General features: G+C 33.8%; 1 protein-coding gene across 1 annotated transcript in view; it reads right to left on the reverse strand.

Moving 5' to 3' along the window:
- The window catches only part of LOC145664571 (uncharacterized), an 822,099-nt gene that overhangs the window by 102,144 nt on the left and 700,068 nt on the right, over positions 1–19,887 (reverse strand). The window contains exon 3 of the mRNA XM_081731348.1: positions 8,502–8,612. Within this exon, the coding sequence (XP_081587474.1) occupies positions 8,502–8,612 (111 nt within the window). The remainder of the gene's footprint in view (positions 1–8,501; positions 8,613–19,887) is intronic.

Consider the following 19,887-nt stretch of genomic DNA (forward strand, 5'->3'; position numbering starts at 1 on the left):
AATGAGGTAATCCTGTCACTGTGTAGTTTCTTTCTTACTTTTATCATCCAAAAGTTTTGTTCAAAATAAAAAGGTATAACATTTAATTACCCCATTGCATTTCTGAGACCTTCCGTATTCAACTTCATACAAATTTGTTTATGAAAAACTACAGCATTAAGTAAGTTGCATATGAAGGAAATGAATTGTATACCACAGATTCGTTACGTCAAATTACAGAAATGATTACCATCTTGGAACTGAATAACACTTCTAACCATGATAAATCAGTACTTCATGAAAGATCCTACGTTATGCAATTACTTCCTTTACATGTGTGGTGGAATCGAATCAGACAGCTGTTGGTGCTCTTGAGAAATCGAAAGTAAGAGAGCTAACAAGCATTCATACTGTCTGCTGAGGAATCATGATGAATAAAGTGCCGACCAACTATATCTCAAAAGTTTGATGAAACATATATCAGTTGGCCATGCAAGACATTGAAATATCTGTACATATCGTTCCTCGAAGAAAGAGTACATATTCCGTGATACATGTGGCCGGAGCTGTCTAAGGGAAGGGGATGATTCTGGACTCTGAATGCGTAGCAACCGAAATCATGTATATAATGGCGCTCTACACAATTAACCGGACAATCTGATGTAATGACGTTTAACAATCACGCTGGTAGATTGCGCTCAGCATAGTACTTTTACACGTGTATGACAGTCATTGTAAGACAAAATTTAAGCAGGATTCATCCGAAAACACGACCATCCACCACTCAGTACGTTTTCACGTCCCGATTATATTCTGAGCGTTTGTGGTTCTGAGACAATGGTAGCCGACGCAAAGGCATAGATGCTACCAATCCAGCATTCAGTAAATATCGTCGAAACATCGCCTAGGTGAAATCAACACCATTACAATATTCCAGCGCTAGTCTACCATTATGGACAACTTTGTATGTTTCATAACGCCATCCGGACAAAATATCTGTCAGGTAATGATATTAGAAGATCAACTGCCAGGTCTAGCTGTGTACAGTGCGCTTTATCCAGTACTTCCAAACACGTAACTTTGCATTGTCGTTTAGATTACAATTGTCAAAGCTAATTAATTATGGCCTCACACGAGTAGTTCGTATCGGGGGCACGATGGTAGAGTGTTTATCTCTGGTGCATGAGATCACTGGTTCGATTTCCGATCAAGTAAGTTTGTGGTGGACAACACTGTATTCATGGGTTTTCTCGAGGTACTCCCGTTTCGTCCCACATTTTCACTCCACCAATTCTTCCATTATTATTCAATTTCCTTAATCATCCGTCTTTCTTAGCCTAAAGGGCATAATCGTAGGACGTTAAACAGAAAGATTAAGAGTAGTTCGCTGAGAATCCGCTTCATGATCTCTAGATAGAAACTGGTATTGATAATATTCTTGCCTTCTGGAACAAATTCGTGGTGCATGAAATCCTTGTCATCAGAAAACAATCAACAAAGGCTTAACTCGTAACTTCTGCATTCCAACATTGATTGCTGTTGGCTTCCTTCCACTGACCCACGCCGATAACTATCACTTGATAAGAGGTCGTAACGTGGAATGCCGTGTTTGGTCCCCAGTGTTAGTGGTTTTGGCGAAATTTGACAACAGATCCGTTGTCATAAGACGTCTTTGCAATCTGAAACTTGCTGCTTCTTCAGTCAAAATGCATGGTACAAAACGGGCGCAGAAGTTTCTTTTCCCCAAATCTTCCAATAGATGATACGCCTAACTACCTCCATGTCAATGCCGATGTTGCTGCTGATTTTTCGAAAGCACAAATGATTGTTTCGTTAAAATTACTCTTCATGGAGTCATAGATTTGTTATCTTTTCGTGCCGTGTCCTCTCGTCATTCTCTAAAGACTCTATCCTTACGGGAACGTTTGTATCACTAAAATGCATTTCCTATAAGCATAGTCAAAATTTTTCATATGCTTCCTGTTCTCTTGTCCCCGCTCCAATATCAGTGCTCTGACATAAAACCGAACGGGAGTCCACGCTTACGGTATCTCACTGAAATTACAATCGTTCGTACGTTGTGCCTTACTGTTCAAATCATATGGGTTTTGTCGCATTACAGTCATCCTTTTTTGCTGATACAATTTTCACAAACAGCAGTTTATATCACAAAGATTTGCAAAGAGCCAAACTAATTGACATTCCAATTATTACGCTCACCTGAGCACATTTCCTGATAATAGCAGCAAAACCTGGAACATAACATTTCATATAGTTTGTTTAGTGACCTCTTAGTTTTTGATGCTGTGAAGAAATCGAAGCTGGGTGGAAAGGTTGGTTACGGCAGATCCACAAAATTTATTATCTCATAAAGTCTGCTACAAAGAAGTTCCTGTTATATTCTACCAAATCTCATATAATAAAGAGTAATATCAAAGAATTTCGGAGAAAAAACTGTATAAAACATAACGTAGCTTTTGTACGAAGTGACATCAAAAAGTTTGGATACTAGTTCTGTAATTAGCCAACAGATGGCAGCGAAAATCTGCATGCACAAGCACCGGGAGCACCAACCTTCGTAAGTCAGTATGCCAAGGGACATGGTCCTGTGTACATCAGAGCTGTGCAGCTGGTGCTATTCTGACTACGCGTTATCACGCCTACGATTTCATCATGAACAGCAAATTAGAACAACGAGCGAACGTGAAATTTTGTGTGAAATTGGGCATATCCCGGAATTCAGTCCAAACGTTTTTGTTTTCGCGAATTGATCGAAGAAGTTGAAGTCTAAAATATACATAACGATGACTGTATCTATTGTGGTATGTGATTGCAAAACGTTTCCCCTTATTTTCAGGAAAGAATGCAAACTGAAAATACTTGACAAATGAAATCCTCATACGAATATTCGGAACCAAAAAGGACGGATATGGGGAATGGAGGAAACTTCATAATAGAAACTGCTTTAATAACATTGTTAGGGACATTAAGTCTAGGAGGCTCAGGTGGGAAGGTGATGTAGCCAGAATGGCTTTCTAAATTTAACTGGAATCTCAATCGAAAAAAAGGCCATTAGAAAGACCTAGGCGCAGATGGGAGGACAATATTAAGATGAGTATCGCAGAAAGACGAAGATAAAATAGAAACTGGATCCAATTTGCTAAGAATAGAAGGCAATGGAGAGGTTTTGCGAATAAAGCATTCAATCTTCAGATTTCATAGCCTATATAGTTAGTTAGTATTGTTCATTTTACGTATAGATCTCATTAGTATAGTTATGTATTGCTCATTTTACGTATAGATTTGTTGACTTGGTTCGAAGTTCTTTTTTTAAAAAAAAAATGTTAACCGAATTCAAACAGTAAAGGATTACTCTTTAATTCGTGTTCATTGATAAAGAAAATTATTTAAAGAAAACCACTATACTACACCATACACTACACTTACATTCAATTACTAATAAAATAACTAAAATAATATGTAAACGTTGTATGTAAACTATTTGTAAATGAAGTGATATAAAGAAAGTTATATTTTGATTCCTGCTCATGATTCGTTTTACAGTCAAACTCAATGCTAAAGTGTCGTTTTATCAATACTACATCCATGAAGCAATAAACGCAACATACGTAAATACCATACAGTTAAGAAGAAAGGCGATCTCTAAGTGAAGTAGGAACATTAAACTTTAATTAGTTGAAAATACGTAATCATTATATGAATGTGGCTAGAAATATTTGCGTTACATTATGAACTTTATGTTATTGTTAACTTAGCCCAATTTTCAAACATATCAGTAGTTATTTAAAGTCTGTGAACAAATAATTTTGAAGAAGACATGTCTTTGTAATTGAATCATAACTTTCCAAGCAGGTTTTTCCACTAGACGTTCATGCGAGTATATTGGGTTAACTTGACAAACCAAACAAGTATATTGGGTATGATTACAAAGGTTTCGTTACTCTTCTTAACAAAGAAAACTATTCTTGCTACATACCTACGCATATACACACATGAATCTCAAAAGAACCGAAAAGTAAACATATGAAACCACAATAATTAGAAATATAGATTCCACTACCAAATGTATATGACTTACCTTTTTTTCAAAATTCCTTTAATTTTGCCTCAATACATATTTATGTGTTACACGACAGAAATAATATAAAATACACTAATGTTCCATACTTACCATTTTCAGGAGTACGATAAAGAATGTCAAAATTCATATTATTCATTGATTTCATAAATAGTAAATTTTGTTTTGATAGATCCTTGAGTCAAGAATTAATTTACTAACTACACACAAACACACTCATACAAAGTTGAAGTTTTAAAAACTACACTACTTGTAAGGCAAACATATTTCTAAAGTATGATAACAAAACATGTAAACAATTATCAATTCTCGTCATAAGAAAGTAAGTGCATATGTAAATCAGAAATATTATTTTAATTCCTATACAAAAGAAAACAGAACTCAACAGGAACTTTATGACGCAAAGTATTTCAGTTAGTCATTTTTGAAAGAGCTAGATGCATTAGTTAAAAGTGATTTCTTTAATTTTTATTGTCAGGTACTTACGGCAAATAAGGCCCATCTAAGTATAAATGCATTATTACTTAAATACATATGATGTAGTAGACTAAAATGTATATGTATTTTATTTGTCAATGTTTTATCTACCTTATGGTATATTTACTTCAACTTAAACATTGAGCAAAATGTATGAAAAACGCATTGAAGGTGAAACATACAAAATGACCTTATTACCCACGCGGTAGGTAATAAGTCCCACCACTTAAAAATCAAAAGTTTACGATCTGAGAGACCACCGGAACTCAATTAACACCGAATATTTTTACAGCACTTCAAATACTAATAACAAAACGATATTTAGAAACAATATGGATATGAAATATTAAGGATATAGGTAATCTCAATTGTGTTATGCAATCGTTAGTTAAGTCGTTGCAACTAACTGAATTTTATAGAATAAACTTGGGCACATAATAAACAAATCACCATTAGAAAACCGGTTTCACACTAACTTTTACACTTAACTCTTGTAGCAAATGAATTCTTCACCATTGGTGTCGACCAAGCCAATCTATTCGTCGTGTGCCCATACACCGCACCCTTTACAGCTTCGCAGTCACCGATCCATTCTTGTCGCATAATGAAGGATACCACGATACCTCGAACGCTCAGAATTGCTCGAAAATGAGCTTAGAATATACCCAAAAACAGTGGTATGAGTCATTCGCATGCCATAAAAGTTTAGTTTTACATTATGAAAGACACCAACGTAGACATCGAACCTGTGAACCCCCACAGTCAACAACTGAGCCCGAACATGATAGACCGCCCTACTACAGAGGCTGCCACTGGCCAAGAAAGAATAACAAACTAACACATATTCAAGTTGCCAGTTTCTAAGTATTTAAAAATGCATATACGTTTTGAAGGATAATGGGGGCCAGTAGATTTTTGATGGGCCTTATTTACCGACCATATACTCGTCATTTTGTAAATCATTATCTACAAAGATGTTTCGGACTAAAACGAAGTAAGTACTATCCCAAATACTAAACATTATGATCCTCACAAATATACAAGCTGTTTCGGGTTAGCTTTATTATACACAGAAAAAATGAATTTACTTTGTCCCCCTAAATCATATCAACACATAGAAACTGGCTTCTCGATGCTTCAATACTGTCAGTGTACCGTCTAACCATGCACAAGAAGACGAATTCTCTCATGCAGACATTGTGTGAGTAATACCTACTTGTGATTTTGTCAGATTTCTCCTACAGTGATTCTAACCTATGAAATTTTGCACTGGGCCTTATTTCTCTCCGGGACTTACTTATTTTAATTTGAGCCTTAATGTGACTCATAAATTGAATTTTCTTAAGAAGATAGTCTTGAAATTTAAATGGTGGAAGATGGTTCGAATTCCACCTTAAACTGTAGGTTCATATCTCATATAGACTCGATGCTAAAAGAAACGCTAAACTCCAATTCAATCAACCTTACAACGAACTCAACTACTCACAAAAGTCATTAACACTTCTGATTTTTACACATGGCGAGGAGAGATGGAAACTAGTGAACTGACTCCTCCTAACTCAACCTAACTTAGTAAGTAGGACGCAACATTCTTCAGAAATAAATATCTACGTGAGGAAAGAGTCTGCTCAAAAATAAACATACATTCATTGTAGTAAATTAATAAGATAACTTGCAATCTTCAGTGTCTTCACTGAAGATTGCAAGTTATCAGTACTATTTGTCAGTAATTTTCTCTAATTTAACTCTTCTTCTAGTAAATGGATATATTTAAGAAATTGTAATGATTTTCGTTCACCATCCGAATGAGTTTTAAAAGATAACTTTTATGTATCTGAAATAAAAGAAAGAACTTTCAAATGTAGGATTATTATTTGTAGGCTTTGACTTGAATTCTCATTCCTACAGATCGACTACTCTACGTACTAGATAATCCTACATGCTTACACTGGGTACCGATTTACGAAAATAAATAAGTAAACGGTACAATATATATATACAATGATGGATATATATTGTAAATGTTTGGAAAAATATAAACAAATCCAATATTATTATTGTAATATAGGATACACATAAATGTTAAGTCCACACTAGTTCGTGTTACTGAAGTTTATTGTCTCTTTCCAGTACTAAGGCTATATGAAACCCGACCTATTGTTAAAAGTAGACTCTTGTATACAACTTGGTTTGTATTCATAGAGAATCAGACCAGAGACCACGCTCACGGAAAACTATTGTAGTACTTACTAGGCTACAAAGGGTCACTAAACCTATCCTAGGTACAATACGTTTTTTTAAGGAATATTCATTATTTTGTATTGTTGAAATGTTATTTTTAAATTATGATGTATTTTCTGAAATTTAACCGAAGAAAAATGGGTCTTTACGTGAATAACCAAATGTTAGGATAAAAGTAAAGAATGAAATGTTAAAATTGTATAATTACATGAAAAAATTATGCGAATGAAAACAAGGATGTCTATACATAGCACTGCGTATTCATTAATGACTAACACCTAAATGTACATTAATGACTGGTAAATTGTTTTGTGTAATTATTTCTCAATATTGTTATCAGGTAGTTTTTGAACATGCTGATGATGTTGATATCTAGGATAACGTCACATAGACCGAAAGCTAAAAGAGAAGAAAACACATTTGTAGGATAGAAAAGTGAATGTTTCTGCTACCCAAAACTAAATATTTTGGAGTTAGGGAATTTTACATAAACATTGAGTGTTCTTGAATAAACATTGACTGATACAAATAACTTTTATCATTGGAAATCCCAGTACGTATCCACTTCAAGTTATATAATTTGAACTTATGTACTTTGTAGACGATTTTAACCTACAGTGTTCAACGAGTATATTCTTATATATATATATATATATATATATATATACTAGCAGCGTTCACCCCGCTTCGCTGCGGTCACCCCGGAACGCAATAAACTTTGTTACTTAGATAATTTTTACTTTTTCGCTTTCAAGTGATATGATAAAAACCATAGAAGATTGCAGTAAATCTTAACATTATATCGCCTGTCATTTATGTTAACCCGGCCCGCTTCGCTGCGGTCATCCCGGTGCTGGCATATTGTAAAAGTGTCTGTAAAAATAAGCAAATCAATTAAAAAATTTTAAACAGAAGATTCAAGCTATTTTCCGCTGTATATCGCCTGTCATTTATGTTAACCCGCCGAGTGACACGGTCATGCGGGTTGCATATAAATACGTTTATTTTTACCTATGATGAACTAATAACAAAGGATTTGTACGTTATGGACACTTGAATGGTCAATTATCTCAAGACACTGGTAATTAAAAATTAAAGTGATATGATAAAAACCATCTAGGGTCCAAATCCTAATAACCCCCCAAAAATGAAAGAAATTGGTTCAGCCGTATTAGCGTGATGAGCGGACAAAATTTTGTACGTTCTCTTTTATATATATATATATATATATATATATATATATATATATATATATATATATATATATATATATATATATATATATATATATATATATATATAAAACGAGTTTTGTGTTACGTGCTTCAAATCACTTACAAGATTATAAAAATCAGGTCTTCTAGTTTTGGATAAGACTACAACAGTTTTGAAATATAGTTAGAAGAAGTGAAGTCAGAAACACAGTCACATTACTTCTCTTGACATGCTATCAAAGTATACTTTAGCTCATTAGTTTTTTTACACACTTGTGAACATTAGCACACGAACTACTGTGTTCCACATATGTCATAACATAGAAAAATATGTACAAATAAGAAAGTGTAAAAGAAACACACAGCTACAGTGTACACAGGGTGCTTTCAACGAAGTGTAATACTTAAACACCATGTGCAATACTTGTGATCACACATATTTTATTATCGACTTTTTGTTTTCAATCTCTTTAAGAATGTATTGAACTTACTCGGTTCCTCTTCATCCATCTCCGATGAGCTTCGGTGGCCTTTATCCTGTGATTGACGGCCACCTCGCTCAAGGACAACCTTTTCTCCTTGTCCTGCCATGCTGCCTTGCCCTGTAGAGGTACAAGAGCATTAGAAACATACAATATCAAGTAATTTCCATTTTTTTTGACATGTAGAAGTTACTTGACCATATTATACATATTTGATACAAATCCTGGAATAAAAATTCGATGAGTGAAAAATACAAGTACATTATTAAAGACAGGCATACTATTTATACAAACAACTACATATAATTTGGGTTAAATCGTGCTAAAAAATTAGAGCTGACCAAACAATTTAGAAGGAAAATCTACTTTTTGAAGATAGAAACATCACAACCGTAAAAGAAGGTTTTCATTTTTCCTGGGCAACCAAAAATTTTAGTAACAGTTTACGATTGGTCAACTCTAGCATGTATGATCTATAAACTACAAGTTGTAACAATAAAGCATCAATCGTAATCTAGCATCTACTATACGCAAAGTGGAAAGCAGTTGTCTCTCAGTGTAAAGAGAGAAAACTACTTACCATGAAATCAATCATATTAGTCTATACATTACTATTAAGTGTGTATCATTAAGATATTGTATATATTCTAAGACATAACTAATGCTGCTAGTGCATAAGTATTATATTAAGTACAAACTATAATGAAATTACTATTGTATCGATCTCACTACAGAATAAAAAAATACTTCATTAACCTCAATCATCTAATTAAATTTCCTAATGTTTTATACTCTTCTTTTTTATAGTTACCCCCTCAGCAAGCAGCGAGAGAGAATCTGAGAGAATACTGTTATATGTCTTCAAGAGCACTGAAGACCTTTACAGAGATACTTCAACACTGACTTCCTTATTTAAACGTAGGCGTTGACTGACTCGGTAATATCTTGTCACCTACAGAAGGAAATTGTTTAAAGCAAAAGCAAGAAAATATTTAGTTATATATGAATTTTAATTCGATACTGAACAATAGTTAAAACTTTAAACAGTTGTTTACTTATTCCGTGGGTAATCCTCTTGAAAGAATCAGCTAATTTATGTGTTTTTCTATCAGTCAAGCAATTTTTAAAGATGAAATACAAATTCTAAATACGTTAATGACTTTTGAATAACATTAAAAATTTGTGTTAATTCCTTCATACTGAACATTAAAACATTTTATTTCGCAATACTTGATTGTTAAAAAATTAAAAGAATAATTATTAGTACTAAGCAGACATTAATAATTTCCGTTTACTTTGTACCTCATACTAAAATCAACAATTTAAAACAGAGTTTAGCAATACATTCAGAAGGAGACTTATGGAAGTGTCACTCAGCTATCTGAATGAAACTTAGCACACATATAGAACATTAAAAAAAAATCATCGACACGTTTTTCTTGTTTCGGCAATGGTGAAGATTTAAAGGTACAAACCACCCTTTGAACTTTAGGGTGGTCTCCAAGCATAGACAGAAAACAATCATTTAATATAAAAGAAAACTTACTGCCAGGGGCGTTTTAGGACAGCTAATTCAGAATCTCACATCAAAATTACAAAATTCAAAATTGTGGATCCAATATAGTGATTACAATTACAAAATGCCTTCTGGTTGGAAATTCTCAGCAGTTAGCCAAGAACAATTATAGTTGGCAGGGGTTACTACGAGAAGATTGCAGACCGATTTGAAACCCCTTCGCACCTTTCCCTATTCCAGGTGCTTATGTATAGTGTGTCCCTTCGCCTCTCACTATGTCAGAACTTCATATATCCTCAATTGTTATAATTATGAATTTATTGAAAAAACGCTTCACAGTAATGATATTTCGTAAAAAAAAAAAAAAAAAGTGTGTGATGCATAAACATTGTTCACACCAAGCTCACCTTATTACAATAACTGTGACAAATCCCAAAATGCAGCACAATCTTCTTCCAAATAACTGTTCTTGTATCACGCATATCTAATAAGATTTGCAAATCTGAGAGAAGAGAACTGATTATGAATCCGTGATTTGGATCTAAATTATATTGCTACGGAGATGTAAATTTGTGTTATAATTGTAGAGGGCAATATCAGTAAAATCTCTAAAGAAGTTTTTTCAAATCCTAAAGACGAACATATCAAGAGGCTGAATCCTACTAGTTGTCATTGCAGAATTGTTTTTATTTTGATGTACTCTTTTGTTCGTAAAACAGGTTGAAAAGTTGATGAACTGTGACCACTCCACGAATCTAATAACAAAATAGACTTTACATTAGACATTGGCAGAAATATCTCTTGAAACCATGATCTCACAAGACCTAATGTTAATTTTCTCGAATTTGATGCTTTCGCAAGCACATATTCAGATTAAAAGAGGTTGTTTTGGACTATAGGGTCAAATGTTTCATTCTTTTTCTGCAAACCAATTAACAGTGATAATACCATTTTCAGAAATTAAAGGCTGTATGGTGTAGCTATGAGTCATAGATTTATTAACTGTACCACACTTTCTACTGTTTGTGCCCCTGTAAACGCTATAGTGAGAGGTACAGAGACCCACTTTAATCAATCATCCCATTAAAATAAGTGCAGAAAGGGGTTTCAAATTGGTCTGCAACTTCCTCGCAGTAATGCCTATAATTTTTCTTGGCTAACTGCAGAGACTATCAAACCAGAAGACATTTTGTGATTGTAATCACTATATTTATTCGACATTTTGAATTTTGTAATATTGACGTCAGGTTCTGAATCAGCTGTCCTAAAACCCCCCTGACAGTATGTTTTCTATATCAAGTGATTGTTTTCTGTCTACACTTGGAGACCATCCCTAACATTGAAAGGGTGATTTCAACCCTTAAATCTTCACCATTGCCGAAAAAAATACGTGTCGATTATTTTTTGATGTTCTACAAGTGTGCAAAGTTTCATTCAGATCGGTGAGTGATACTTTCGTAAGTCTCTTTGTCAGTGTTATGTAGATTTTGTGTTGTAATATACAACTTGTACACATGTGTTGATCTGACTTTAATGAAAGGTTCATCAATACCAAAATTGTAAAATATTATACTTGTAGGCGACCTATCATGAGACTTCATACCATCTGCTTTTACCAATATCATAAAGATAGAAACAAGAGTGCGTAAAAATCTTATTTTCTTTAATATTCAGAATAACCATACCCAACTGGTAGAATTATTAAAGCCTTCCTATCATTCATTTGGAAAAGGAAAACATAAAGTATATGTTTCTTCTGGACTCAAGAGCAGGAAATTGGAATGAAGAAATTTGAAAACAAAAGCTACTAAATCATTTCAGTGTATGAAAACTCGAAATTCATGAGTTTTCTACTGCGGCCATACAGCTATTAGATGTGAGTTTTAATATCTATATTGAATATATCTTGATGCATATTATTGACGATGATATTTCTTCACATAATCGCAAAAGTTACGTTACGCTGTTGCTTTGATTTATAACCAAAATTTAACACTTATTGAACATGTTTCATGATTATGAATCCATAGTTTACACTGGTAAATTGGGTCATTGCTATTGCAATAGAAAAATTGGGACACGCGGAAATACGTAGGAACAAACCATGGTTCGACCAAGAATGCATTAAACTAGTAGAGAAGAGAAAACAGGCAAAATTACGGTGGCTACAAAATCCGAATGAAATAACTACACAAAATTTCGCAGATATCAGGCGGGAAACTTCCAAAACTTTTAGAACAAAGAAACGGGATTTTTTGAAAGCTAAAATTAAGGAACTTGAAGATAATAATAAAAATAAAAATGTTCGGGACATGTATAAGGGGATCAGCGAATTTAAGAAAGGCTATCAACCTCGTGCTTATATATTAAAGAAATCTGACGGAACAGTTCTCACTGATACGGATAGCCTCTTAAATAGATGGAAAGATTTCTTTGACGATTTGCTGAACACGCAGCCAAAAACTAATGTGCGTGGAGAAAAGGAGATACACACCGCAGAACCGTATATTCCAGAACCCAATCGAATAGAAGTGGAAGCCGCTATAAAGAAATTAAAGAAACACAAATCTCCGGGTGTAGATGAAATTCCGGCTGAGTTAATTTTAGCTGGAGGCGAAAAATTGTGGAACAAGATACACAAACTCATTCTCCTTATCTGGAACAAGGAAGAATTGCCACAAGAGTGGAAAGAGTCAATCATTGTTCCAATTCACAAGAAAGGCGACAAAACTGACTGTAATAATTATCGAGGCATTTCTCTTCTGTCAACATCCTATAAAATCCTTTCAAATATTCTGTTAGCAAGATTGACCCCATACGCAGATGAAATTATTGGAGATTATCAGTGCGGATTTAGATGAAATCGATCAACTATCGACCAAATATTTACCATTCGCCAAATACTCGAAAAGAAATGGGAATACAATACCCCGGTACATCAACTATTTATTGATTTTAGAAAGGCTTACGACTCGGTTAGGAGAGAAACATTATACAACGTTCTTACAGAGCTTGGAATACCGAGAAAGCTAATTAGATTAATTAAGATATGTTTAAGTGAATCCCAAAGTAAAGTCCGGGTAGGAAAATTGTTGTCCACGAGCTTCCACGTCGAAAATGGCCTGAAACAAGGAGATGCGTTGTCGCCATTATTATTTAACTTTGTGCTGGAATACGCCATAAGGAAAATCAAAGATAGCAACCAGGGCCTAGAGTTGAACGGCATTCACCAGGTTATGGCATATGCTGATGATGTAAATTTAATAGGGGATGATAGGAGAACAGTAGAAATAAATGCAGAGATATTATTAAACGCTTGCAGGGACATGGGTTTAGAAGTAAATGCAGAGAAAACTAAATACATGGAAGTGCGTCGGGACCGTAATACGGCAAATTGTGGAGGCGTTAAAATATTAAATAATACTTTTGATAAAGTGAATACTTTCAAATATTTAGGATCAATATTAACAGACGAAAATCATATTCACGAAGAAATTAAATGTCGACTAAAAGCAGGGAATTCGTGTTACTATTCGGTTCAAAATCTCTTGTCGTCGCGAATTCTGTCGAGGAATTTGAAGCTTAAAATATATAAAACGATAATCATGCCTGTTGTTCTGTATGGTTGCGAAACATGGTCGCTTACTCTGAGGGAAGAACATAGACTGAAAGTATTTGAGAACAGGATTCTGAGAAGAATATTCGGACCCAAGAGGAACGAGAATGGAGAATGGCGGAAGTTTCATAACGAGGAACTACATAGTTTATACGGTTTACCCAACATTGTTAGGGTCGTCAAGTCTAGGAGGCTTAGGTGGGCAGGTCATGTAGCTAGAATGGAAGAAAGTAGAAACGCTTTCAAAGTCTTGACTGGTAGACCCATAGGAAAACGACCATTAGGAAGACCTAGGCGCAGATGGGAGGATAATATTAAGATGGATCTCGCAGAGATAGGAATACAAAGTAGAAACTGGATCCAATTAGCTAAGAATAGAAATCAGTGGAGAGCTTTTGTGAACGCGGCACTGAACCTCCGGGTTCCATAGGCCATAGAGTTAGTTAGTTAGTTAGTTAAATTGGATCATTATTTGACACATAAGGACGCACTATTTAATGTTTCTGGCCAGTGTTTACTTTATCGTTTGGACGAATTGGTGTGTTGTTCTTAATGTAAGAAGGTATTTTTGTGTTGTGCATCTATTGGAAACGCACACACACACACACACACACACCCATATATATATATATATATATATAACATAACATTTATTTGTGTAAGAAGGTTGGAAAGCGACTACTATTTTTATACATTATTTGTTTCATGCTAATATTTGATGATACCTTGAACGCGTATAACGGTTTAGACTGTCTCCCAATTACGCCAATTTCAACTAACAAAACCAAAACCATAATCTAAATTATGGTGACAAGATTCGCTTTATAGTCTACGATCTATAGATCTATCGTATCGATGGGTTTTAAAAATGCATTAAACAAAATAATCAGTTTTAAAAAATCATCTAATAAAGAACGAGTAATGTAAAAATCACGAATGTCAGTTCCTTTTGCTATTTCTCGCCATGGTTAAGTTATTAGCACATTGAAATTTGTATGCTGATACCTTGACCATGGCGAGAAGTAGGAAACGTAACTGACATTTGTGATTTATATATTACTCGTTCTTTATCAGATGATTTTTTAAAACTGATTATTTTGTTTAATCGATTTTTAAAACCCTTTTTATAGTTGGAAAGTATTCCTTGCAAGTCAGCTTCATAGGACAATTACTTTTCATCAGGCTAGGAAAGAGGAGAAGCTAAGAGAAGAAGTTCAAATTTTCCCTATAATTATCCCAAATAATGATATAAGAGATACGATGTGACCACCCGGAACTTCGTATTGTCCCTCCGAAATGCGAAACTGACTTAAGTAGATGTGTGTAGTGTAAATCTGTATTTCAAAACTATTTGCTATATACTAGTTAACAATTTTATGAAGAAAACACGTTATCAATTATATCGATATTAAGTAATAAATTTAGATCTCATTAAACAATTACCATAGATTTAAATTTAAGGAGAAACAGTAATTTTATTTTTTTCATACTGAAATTATTTAAATTATGCTAATTATTATAGGTGAATCTGGAAAAGAACATTTAAAATTAACACAAAAATCATATATTATTGCCAAGGAGCACTTATACCATAATAATTATATATCAGGGAATCAGAACAGAAATCTGACCATGTTAAGTAAGAAATAACGACTCATGTTAACGTCACCACTAATATTTAAAATACAGTAAAAGCAAATAAATTTACAAGTTTATCACTTGCTGTTTTCCAGAAGATAAATCTACAAAGAAAATCCGAAAACATGACATTAAATACACTTAAGAATGCGTACGTGTACTTCTCTAACCAACCATTTTTTGGAAGATGGTGCTGAATGATATATTGTATCTATTATGTGAATGGTCTTACCAAAGCTCTACTCGTTTACTTTGCCTTTTCTTTGATTGTGAAAACGAACAAATTAATAGTACTAAGTTACAATGTAATAATGTACATCAGTGAAAGGATTTATAAAGATCTATCTTGTTACTCGTGTTCTGGTTAGCCGAGGACTTGTGTCACATTTGATTAAATGACAGGAATACTTAGAAGAGGATTGAAAAACAAAATGGACAGTTTTTAATATGAAAGGTTCTAGTGCCACAATATAGACATATACATACAAAATACTTACATCCATGTATACAATATATATATATATATATATATATATATATATATATATATATATATATATATATACGAGAGTCATTTCATAAGTTATGGCCACTGTATCTATGACCATCAAAAGACCTGCAGCAACAGAAATCCACCATACGCTTTGAAGGACACATGAAGAGGATTATCAATAGCGTCTGTGTATATTATTCAACGTCGGAAAGAAGCGGAATACACCGAAGTCTGACATTCACATATCAGCTACTGCTAATAAGCCGAAAATGACATACAGTACCATCTATGGAAAAATTAATGTATCACTTTCAACTGTCTAGCTGCGTAAGTTCCTTGAAGACAGTTGTTTGAATCCGTCTCTGTACGTTGAGTTCTCATTCTGCAGGACAATACTCCAGTGCACTCGACTATTTTTGCCAAAGCTCATTGCTTATTCTGGGCTGTATGGTATGTGGTCAATCTCCTTGAAACCACAATTCTTCATTGCAGACTTTTCAACAATACGAGCGACAGATTCAAATAACTACCTTTTAGCTAGACAGTTGAAACTGATACGCTATTTCTTCCATAGATGGCACTATAGGCCATGAACGGTTTATTACCATATTCGATACGATATTTCTGTATCAGACCTGAAACTTTTCAAACTACCCTCTTATGTAAATACGAATTCATCGTTCCATTAAGCTTTAATACAAATAAATGCAAATTAAGATGATACAAAAAATGTAAGATGTACGAAAGACGGTACGAGAGTAGAAGATGCAGAAACCCATCAAGTAGTCCCTCACGGCATTCAAATATCCTTTGCCAACGAGTGAAAGGCGTTGACTGGCGGTACATATTGACGGATCACATACACAATCGACGGTATTCTTCGCCTTCCTTCTCGTTAGTAAAGATGTGTGAATGCCGTGGGAAATTATTGTTAAGGGTCTTTGCTGTTTGGTGCTTACAATTTATACCTTTCTTTCTACATTTGAATTTTTGTGTTCAATTATGTATTTAATGCCTGACTGAGCAATGGCTTCGTGTGAATACATCTCCAGATTGCTCCCTTGCAATCAATTTCAGCACATAGATGCAATTTGCTGCTTGCATTGAAAAGTACTTTTTTCTGTGGCTTTCAAGTGTATAACTGAGTTACATTTCTGCAACTTTTTTGTAGCAGAGTTTCCATGACTTATGAAATCACCCTCATATATATGCAGAGGGTAAGATAATACACCGAAAACTTGGAGAAGGTGGTAGTACAGTAGATATGAAATTAAGTTAAAAAAAAGTCTAATAAAAATAGTTCGAACGCATCACCGTTTTCACGTGAGATGTGTTAAAACATCGGCAAAGTCGCTAATACAATGCCGAATATCTCATGAACGTGGAAGGACATCGCTGTCAGGTTAAACGATTACACAGAAAGTCGCATCCGAAAAATGCAATGACATACAGGTAGGGGCGGAGTGGCTGCCGACTAATGGAGATTCCCATAGATTGGGAGTATGTGTCCATTTGTGTGTAGAGATTCTCGGCGTACACACCGGTCCTACTTGTACGTCGTTGTATTTATTGGGTATAACTTTCTGTGAAAACGGTGTCACTTTCGCTCTATGTTCAAGAGACATTTTTTTGCTTAATTTCATGGATATTATTGCCTCCTCAAGTTTATTGGTGTATTTGATTATCATCTGTATACAACGGCATAGCTAAGTATTATGTTTAGTTTCGTTAAAATTCCACACGAAATTAATCAAAAAATGTCAAAAATTTGATGTAAACTGTGCGTCTATAGATTAATTGTGTCTTCTTCTGATGGATATAGTATGGAATATACATTTTACAGTGTGTCCGTAAAGTCGCGCAACCCGAAATTTGATTGCGTATATCTTTTGATCTAAGAATGGTAAAGGATTGAGATTTGAAACAAATGTAAGCATATTCTATGTAGATATTTTAGAGATCACGACCAATGCTGAAACTTGTAACGTTTTTGTGTAGTAACGAAAGAAATTACCGTAAGTGTAAAATTAAAAAAATGTGCAAAATGAAGAAAATCAATATTCAGTTTCAGAAAACTGATTTTCCGCAGGTGAATTCTTGTGTATATGAACAGTATGCATCAACATTTATCCATTGGTGCAAAAATGTGACAAGGTTGATGCAGTGTTACCTTATAAAAGGCTATTTAATGCAAGTCAGTAAAATGGGTGTTTTTTGACAGAAACGCGTCCCCTGGCAACACTGTTGTCGTAAAATTACTGCAACAGGTCTGTTTTAGATTAATTAATGATAAACAATGAGAATTTGCACATAATTGATAAAATGAATTTTTATTCAAAAACTAGCGATATCGCAAATTTATCGCAAAATTTTAAGTCTCAAGTCTTCACTATTCTTAAATCAAAAGATATACGCAATCAAACTTTGGGTTGTGCGACTTTACGGACGTACTGTAGTATATTGTATGTCTCTATTGTAATGTTTTCTAGATTTTTGTTTCATTTTAATGTTATAAACAAAACATAGTTAATTAAAAGTTTTTCTGCTGCAATTCTCTCCGAAATATTGTCGATTTTTATTATGTACTCTATGTATGCACTTAAACATACGAAGGTTCATAAGTGAGCAATCAATCATGAATTTCTAAGTACGTACATAAATGGTACGAGTGCGTATGTCAACAGCGTGAAGGGCTCTTTCATGCGTCTCGTACACTAACTACCAATGAACAACGAAAGCAGAATATAAGTGAAAGTTCACTAGGGAAAATACTTAGTCATAAAAAAAAGTATAAACGCTAGATAATGTAGGAGTATCAGCTCATGAAGAAAAATACTAAAAGAGCTCCCTAGCATCAAAGAAATGCACATATCGCACCTGAGACCTCCAGAAGGAACTACCACACATGCAATTAATAGAAGAGCCTACACTTAGATAAATTTTTATTTGCAGTTTTTGCAGAACTCAATAGAACGTTTGATAAACATATCCGTCCATGAAGGTCACAAGAAAAATGAGCCCAAAGTTGGAATATAAAAATGCTTATATCACAGGTATGATATTTTTGATAACAGGTCATTAAAAAAAACATTGCGATACAACTAGTTACATTTCTCTGTAGTTTAGTTATTTTAATGAGATATGATAACTCAGAAATAATTATCAAAGAGTAATTGAAAGAGCAATAACCTGAATAAAGTTAACGAGACAGTGCAATTTCATTTCAGACAGGTAATTTTAAGCATGTGCGTATAATCACGCTTAATCATTTTCTTTACTCTCAGTGATCTTTAGACTGCATAATTACGTTAAAGTTGATAAGTTGATACTTTTTCTTATGTATCTAAATGCTCCTGTTCAAGAAGAGAAACCTGGTACATCTGTCTATTAACCGAGCACTACAATTAATCCTTCTAATAGTTCTCTTGATTAAACGAACTATTTTTATTTATCTTATATATATTAAGTTGTTAATATATACAGTATATTATATTTATGTTACACATACAGAAATACGGAACCGAAACTTCATTACAAAAAAAAGTTTCTATATGATTAAATAATGCTTTCAGTACGATGTATAGAAGACATTTTGTATTTTATGCTCAATATTATCTTAGATACAAGCAAATCCCAACTTTGAAATAATTTTGTTTTGACCTCATGGAATAATTGAAATCATTTCGTTTTGACCCCATAGAATGAAATGTTCAATAAAAATTCTAACTGCACAACATAATATATAAAGCACAATTAAAAGTTTATCAAAGCGTGGGTACTTTTATCGTTGGCATGAATGATAGTATCATCTAAATTCTTTTCTCCGTTCAGATTAAGAGTATGAGATCAAATTGATACAATATTTAAAGTTACATTACTTCTAGCAAATAACTATCCTAATGTCTTTTATGCTTTGTCTTGTTCGTACATGACTATACTATTCACTTGACACATTTGTGGTTCACTATAGAGAATATTTTCAAGAGTTAAGCAATTAATAATTATTTCATTAATTGTATTCTAATGTTTTCTTACACTTTTATGTTCTGGGCACCCGCTCACCAACTGCGTACAGTTTTATAATATCCTTACAAACTTATATGCCAAAGAAGCACAAATGCGAAAGAATACG

Source organism: Thermobia domestica, chromosome 11 (genome assembly GCF_964235325.1).
Source record: "Thermobia domestica chromosome 11, izTheDome1.hap1.1, whole genome shotgun sequence".
NCBI lineage: Eukaryota > Metazoa > Arthropoda > Insecta > Zygentoma > Lepismatidae > Thermobia > Thermobia domestica.